The sequence below is a fragment of the Bison bison genome, unplaced genomic scaffold (assembly GCF_000754665.1).
Source record: "Bison bison bison isolate TAMUID 2011002044 unplaced genomic scaffold, Bison_UMD1.0 scf7180017864364, whole genome shotgun sequence".
Taxonomy (NCBI): Eukaryota; Metazoa; Chordata; class Mammalia; order Artiodactyla; family Bovidae; genus Bison; species Bison bison.
The window spans coordinates 3,509,514-3,517,054 of record NW_011494936.1 but is presented as its reverse complement, the minus strand read 5'-3'; the positions used below and the strand labels follow the sequence as shown (position 1 = coordinate 3,517,054).

The 7,541-nt window shown below is 46.2% G+C and overlaps 1 protein-coding gene across 1 annotated transcript; it reads left to right on the top strand.

The window, feature by feature from the left end:
- Positions 1 to 2: 2 nt before the first annotated feature.
- On the top strand, positions 3 to 1,555 carry HOXA13 (homeobox A13; the record flags this gene model as incomplete). Its single annotated transcript, XM_010855416.1, has 2 exons — positions 3 to 321; positions 1,041 to 1,555. Coding segments are annotated over 2 exons (564 nt in total), but the record flags the coding sequence as incomplete, so codon positions are not given.
- Positions 1,556 to 7,541: the final 5,986 nt, after the last annotated feature.

Genomic DNA, 7,541 nt, shown 5'->3' with positions numbered 1-7,541 from the left:
CCCCCGCCGCTGCCTTCGCGGACAAGTACATGGACACCGCCGGCCCCGCGGCCGAGGAGTTCAGCTCCCGCGCTAAGGAGTTCGCCTTCTACCACCAGGGCTACGCACCCGGGCCTTACCACCACCACCAGCCCGTGCCTGGCTACCTGGATATGCCGGTGGTGCCGGGCCTCGGGGGCCCCGGCGAGTCGCGCCACGAGCCCCTGGGTCTTCCCATGGAAAGCTACCAGCCCTGGGCGCTGCCCAACGGCTGGAACGGCCAAATGTACTGCCCCAAAGAGCAGGCGCAGCCTCCCCACCTCTGGAAGTCCACTCTGCCCGGTAAATGGCGCCCCCTTCTCAGCCCCGGTCCTCCGGTTCCGCCCCAGCTTCTCCTCCGCTCGCTCCTGGGTCACCCTCGTGCCCCTCTGCTCTCTCCCTGGCCTGTCCTAGTGGTGCTGCACCCCTGGGAGCCCGACCCTGGCAGGCTGGCTCTACCCTCACTGCCCTGGAGTTGGGCTGGTCCTGGCTCTCCCTGGGTGAGGGATGGCTGGGAAGAAGCTCGTGCGGACCCTCGCTGGCTTCCTTCGCCCTCTGCGCTCCGCCCTCGCCAGCCCCTGACATGGACTTTAAGGATGGGAAATTGACCTGGAAATGGTTTATCAAATTGCCCGTATTCATTCTCTCAAAAATGTCTTCAGTGTAGAAGCATCAAGTGTTGGGGCTTTGGCGACATAGAAAGGAATCAGGAATGGAAGTGTTGTCCCCTGAGCCTGGAGGCTAAGATTTGAGCCGCTGGGCCAGGAGATCAAGCGAAGCCCCGCTGCTGTGCGGGCAGAGTGGCCCAGGCTGGGGTAGTAATTGGATTTCGGCGATTTCATTTCAGTGCAGAACTTCCCATCCTCCCCACTGACCCTCCAGGTTTTGGCAGAAGGGCTGGATTGTACAGCGGTGGCAAAAGGCAGCCAGGCACTGCAAGGCGGTGGCTCAGAGAAAGCTGTCGCCTGTGTCCTGGCCTGGATCCGATCCCTCTTTAACTTGCCTTCTTCCCTATCTTCCAGACGTGGTCTCGCATCCTTCAGACGCCAGCTCCTACAGGCGGGGGAGAAAGAAGCGTGTCCCTTACACCAAAGTCCAATTAAAAGAACTCGAACGGGAATACGCTACAAACAAATTCATTACCAAGGACAAACGGAGGCGGATATCAGCCACGACGAATCTCTCGGAGCGACAGGTTACAATCTGGTTCCAGAACAGGAGGGTCAAAGAGAAAAAAGTTATCAACAAACTCAAGACCACTAGTTAATGGATTAAAAGTGGAGCTAAAGGGCAACTTGAAGAAATGCTTCAGAACTCGTTGCTTTGCTCAGATAATGGTTATAATGCTAATAATAATTGAAGAATGGGAAAGAGAAAGAGAGACACTGGCATTTTGCTTTTCTAAGGGGGATCTCTTTCTCCTGTGGAATCTACAACTCTTTTAAAACTTAAAGAAATGGTAAAGACTGCCAGTTCTCCCGCCAACTCCGACAGACCATTAAATGACAAACTCTAGAGTCAAACATCAGCCCCCCAAATACGCAATTTCAGATAAGTTTACCCTTTTACTGAAATCTTGTAAGTATTTATGTGACCGTTGTATTTTAGGACACTATGTTATGTGATAATGATCAATGATCGGAAAGTTGGTTACAAATGCAAGAGGCTGTTGTAAACATCTGCTTGTCTTCTGGGTCACCATTACCATCCCCTTTGCATGTTAAGTGACTGCTCAGGTAAATCTTAGTGAAATTCCTACCATTGTTGTATATTCTGCAAAACACGTCATGTATAGATTTAGAAAGGAAAGGAGAAGAAGGTACTGAAATAATGATCTTGGACTATTTACTATGAAGGGGCAAAGGGAGAGAAAGTTCTTCTGAGGATCGAGGATCGTTTGTCTTGGGAGTAAATACAACCATCGGAGTGAGCCTTTGAGGCCATAGGAGAACCCCGGGTTGGGAATGTCCTTCTGATAATAATTTTTAATTGCTTATGACAAGTTCTTTTTTGTGACATTTGGACAATATTTTCTGCCCCAATATAATCTACTTTTCAAAGGATTTGATACATTTAAAAATATTTAAAGCATCAGATAATTCACAGAATTCACTTTATGTCAGATCTTCTGAGAGGTCCCACCCTAACATGGTGGCCTTTGGTTTGAATACAATTAATGTTTCACGTAAATTGATATTTCCCAATATTTACAAACATTGGCTAGAGAAATAATTTTTTTTTTTATTTTTAGAAAACTCAAAATGGAAATCCATTCCCCTAAAACATTTAGATGTTTACATTCTATATGTTTGATCTGTTAAGGGATTAGTATTTTTTCCTTGTTTGTTTGTGTTATGAGACTGCATTAGAAAGTTTAGGGGTTCATCTTCACAGCACATTTTTAATCAAGCAGTTATTTCAACCAGCACATTCATTTTGTTCATATTCACTATAAAATGCTATCTTGTAAATAAAGACATTCAGCACACTGTGAAAATGTATTTGTGCACCTGCTTTTCAAATATTTCTACTAAAAATAATAGTTTAAAAAAGCCTTAGACCTGTAGATAGTTGATATAGTGGTATTAATTATGTTAATAAAATAGACACTGTCATTAAAATCTGAAGGAAATAGTCATTATTTTCCTATGCTAAACATGCACTTCACAGAAAGAAAAGGAGCCGGTGGTTTGTCCTATACAAACCAAGGACCATTCTTTTCTATTATTATTCAGCTTTTTTTTTGCTACAAATTTTTTAAGCAAAGGGAGAAATCCCTCACAACTAAAATCCTAAAAATTTAGATAAGTGCTTTAAGAAGGTTAAAGTGTCAGGTATTCTGAAAAGAAGAGAAAAGAAAGGAGGAGGAGATAGTATAAATTCCCAGGCTCCCTGTGGAAAATGAAAACCAGTTGTTTAGTATCAGTGATGCCCAGGCTGTCGTATTTTAAAATCTGCTGTTGGGTCTGCATGTATCTGAAAGGGCAGGTTTTGATATTTGTTGAAATGACAGGACTAGGAAAGGCCTTAAACCTTGACCTTGATGAAAAAAGACAATTTGTGACCTTGACTTTTGACAGCTCATGAATTGGCCTCAGCTGGATTAGTAGATCAAGGGCGCCACCTCGCGTTGACAAGCTTCCTTGTAATTCTTCAGCTTCAAGGGAATCAAAAGGTCTTACCTCCTTGACTCCTTGTTTTAGAGATTTGGTACTCATTTCTTTGGCACCAGATGGAGCAAATTTGAATATATGTAAGTTATACATGTGCCTGTATATATGTGAATATATATCATATGTGTATACATGTATACATTTGCATATTACTGCTTGTGTGTGCTTGTATATATATTTGTAGAATCTGTACAGATAGAGTATCATTAATTACTGATGACCCAAGATGGTGTAATTTAAGGTGATTTGAGTGTTGAGGTCCAAAATGTACCTTATATGATGAAGTTTTGCTCCTTTTCTTTAATGGCCGAGTTTGATTTGTATTCATAGCAGCTTCCCCTGCATCAGATTTCTGCAGATCTGCTTTAAAGCTGTACATTTTTGTTACAGTCTAAGAGGTGTTCTTAAATAACCTTTCTTTCTTGGCCCTCACCCTCCAAGGTGGTCTACCATCCTAACTAGAGCTGTAAGGGATCTATACGGTAAATAAAAAGTTTTAGATGCCTTGCTAACTCTAGAGCTCTAGAGTTACATTTCAGAAATTCAAAGAAACTCACCTCTTAAGAGGTCAGTATGGAGAGCTTAAAGATCTCATATCTATAAAATGACCATAATATGGATGCAGAAGGAGAGTTATCCTGGATAGCTCCGCGTCGAGTGCTGTGCCTGGGTGGTGTGCAATCTTATACTGATGTTTTCTAAGCTGCCATTTGATTTATGGAAGAAATATATACATTTAATATTAACAACCACCATCAAAACTATACTGACAATAACAATCATATTTACTACTTATTGACCCCTAATGACACATTGGATGCTGTATGTAGACTCATAACTAATACATATGTATGTTTCTATATTTAATATACACATAAGGTGATGTTTTTGTCAAAAACATGCTATGCTGCGCATATATGCATTGAAATGTTGGTGGAACCAAGATCTTTAGGATGCAAAATTTTGAGATGAGGTGAATTTTATCTTTATGTTAAGACGAAAGTAATTGTGAACTGAGTAATCTTATTCATCATTTTATGGAAAATAATATCAGTTGATAACAAAGTTGGCTGACGCCGACAGAAACCTCTCCAACCTGAAGACTTAGAACTCCTTTATAGATGGAGAATTATAGAAAGAATCTCTAAAGCTGTCTAAAAACAGCATGGTCTTGAAACGTACACATGGAATGGTCTTGTGAAGTGCAATCTAGTTTTGCTGCCCTGAGGATTTTCACTCCACTTGTGGAAACAAATGAAAATGGTGCTTCAAATCAACCTCCCCACATCTTGTTCTACAGCACTCCGTTTCTAAAGGAGCTGCCACCAAGCCAAAGTAACAACTTTCTCCCAAAATGTTTAAAGTGGTGGAAAATCCCCTCAAAGCTGGATCAAACTGTGTGTTTACGAACAGCTCCAAAGGGGACTCTTCTGTTGATGGGGGATATTTTTCTTTAGATGTAAGAAATATTCTGAGCCTCAGGCCTAGGAAGGAGGCCAACAGCAGCTCTGCAGCAGGAATACCACCCTTTTCACAAGCCATCGCCACTGCAGGAACTCTGGGTAAAGTAGTTTTCTTTTTTTTCTCCCTTCAGTTTTTGAAATTAATGACAGAAGATATTTCAGAGGTTGTTTTTCTCTTTCTCTCTTTTCTGAAACAGTTATTGATAATGTTGATTTTACCTTTTACTTAAAATTATCATGGATCTACCAGATAACCTGAAGTAAGCATGGAGTGTGATGGTTCCCTAATACCCAAATAGCAATTAATCTAAACCTTTAGAAAATAGACATCCAGGAGGATGCCAGCCACCATATAGGAATAATAATGCCAGACACTGGGATAGTGTTGTTGAATCCCTGATTCAAGTATATTTCTTTTCCCCAAAAGGGATACCCTTTCAGAGTAAGAAATTATAATATGGAAACAGCTACACACCATTTCCATCTATCAAATTAACAATGATTTTTAATCCTGTAATGGACTGTCATGTTACCATTTTTTAAAATTGTAAATATGGGACTTAAAAAAAACTACTCTTTCCATCTGCTCTTAATACTGTCAAATTTATTAAGGTATTTTAAGTGGATGATTGTAAAGTGCCACTTTGCTTTTCACTACTATTTATGCCTGATACAGAGCTTAAGCCATCTATTTAAACTGGTTTTCTTTTTTTAACAGAAAACTAAAATTTTCAAGAAAGGGTGAGAATTATTCTTTTTAAAAATTCAACCTATTTGAGATATTTTCTTGAAACTTCGCGAGGCAGCGAAATTCAGCTGAGGATGATAACATATGTGTGCGGGTAGCTAATGACAGATTTCACCGTATAATATATGTGCGGATTACATCCTGCTGAGTGTGTTTGGAGGGTTTGGTGAGGGTGCGGGTTCTCGCTCCCGTCTGCGAATTCCCGAGTTTCTTTTGTAGCGGAGACGGAGCCTGCCCGGGACTGCTAAGCCCCAGACCGGGTGGGTTCAGAGGCGCCCTTCCGGATTTGCGAACTTCTATGGAGGAGACGCTAGGGGCTCGCTGATTTATGCGCATTCTTTTAAAGTTGATCGAATGCGTGTCAGCAGCCCAAGACCTGGAGAATCAGAGAAATGTGCAGCAAGTTGCTCACATCCCATTTTTCATAAGCAGAGATGTAGCGTTATCCAAGAGGCCTGGGGAGATTTATGCTTCGGTTTAGGACACGCACAAAAAAATTAAGTTTTCATCCGCCAGGCCGCCGTGTAAATAACAGCCGGCTTCATTCTTTATGAAAATACCCACTTACTGATCGGCTGCTTCAATCCTAGCGCATCTACCTAGCGCCCGACCAATGTCTGAAAGGTGTTTGCTATTTTTAATTTGATTTTCAAGGGAAAAAAAAAAAAAAGGCTGGCACAGAAAAACTCCGTGGAAGCAGCCAAGGCCTCGCCACAGTTGATTTCATTTCTGCCTGGCTCCGTCGCGCCGCCGAAGAGCTGGATCTACCGGGAAGCGGTCATCACGGCGAGGCCTTGGGGATGTGCGAACCTTGGCGAGCAGTCGCGCAGTGGCGCGGGGGCCGCCCCCTACCCCTCAGGGACCGAGGACGCGCGGGAGAGGCGCCGCAGCGGACCCGGGAAGCCACCCGATGCCGCGCCCCTCGTGGGCCGAGAAGGCTCAGAATTCTCCGCGCGTCGCTAGGAACACTCTCCTCAAAATGGAGGCGCAAAGCTTTAGAGAGCCTGCCTCTCCCAGACGGCCAGTGGCCGGAGGGGGCGTGCATCGGGACGCTAGCCGAGGTCAAGGCCCAGGCCCCCAAGTCCCGCGCGGCGCCCCGCAGCTGCAGGCTGACGTCACCGCCGCCCGCGCGGGCCTTCGCGGGTCTCGCTGGGCGTTATTTGATGCGGACAAACCGAGTCCAACGAAAGTCTTGGTGCGGGTCCCTCTTCTCCGCTCCCGCCCCTAACTCCCCACGAGAATAATCGGGTATTTAATCTCTCCCGGTCTTAATTCTTGGCAGCGTGGAAGGTGGTTTGCAACGGGAAATAAAACTTGACAGGAGCATTTGCTCTAAAAGGGGTTCTGAGACGGGCTTAAAAGAAACCGTGTTTTTCTCCACCAAATACTTCCGCTTTCTGAGCCCCGGCCTGATGGGTGGGGTGGGATCCGAGGGAACCCAGAGCGGGCCGGGCAGGTTGCGGACCCAGGCGGCCTAATTCGGGTCTCCCGCCCCGGGGCCGGAAAGCAGGCTCGGCCTCACTGCGCCGGGTGCCTCGGCCGCGCTGGACTCGGCTGTAGGTCCGGGGCCGCCCGCAGTCCGAGGCCAGGACGGGGCGCATGGGAGGTTGGCACGGGCAGGGGTCCGACTGGCATGCAGAGTAGTACCCTGGCTCTGGCTGAGGGCGGCTGGGGCTAAGGGAGAGAAGAGGGCGCTGGGGTGGGAGGCGGTGGAGGGGGTTGGACTTAGACCGCTCGACTTAAGCTCCGAGCCTTTTGGCTCACGGGAGATAGGGACAAGAGCTCGCGAAGGCGATGGAGAGACCACTGCTGGGGGCTTTGTTCTGGCTGCGGATCTGAGGACAATGCACAAAATGGAGGGGGAAACCGGGTTGAGGGGCATGCGTGGGTGTCTGGGCTGCTATTGGGTGGGAGAGGTTGGAAACCTCAGAACCCCCCTCCTGTCAGCTTAGAGAGCGCTCTCCTCTCGCGCCATCGCCGTCTCCACGGCCAGGGCCGGTCGCCGCGAGAAGGCACAGGACACGCAACCGGCCGGCTGCAAGCGGGTTCTGATAACCGGAGATCGCGGACTGGAGGTAGCACTTTCCTGGTGATCAACTCCTTCGCCTCCAGCCATATTGAAGCGGAGTTCGCCCAGCC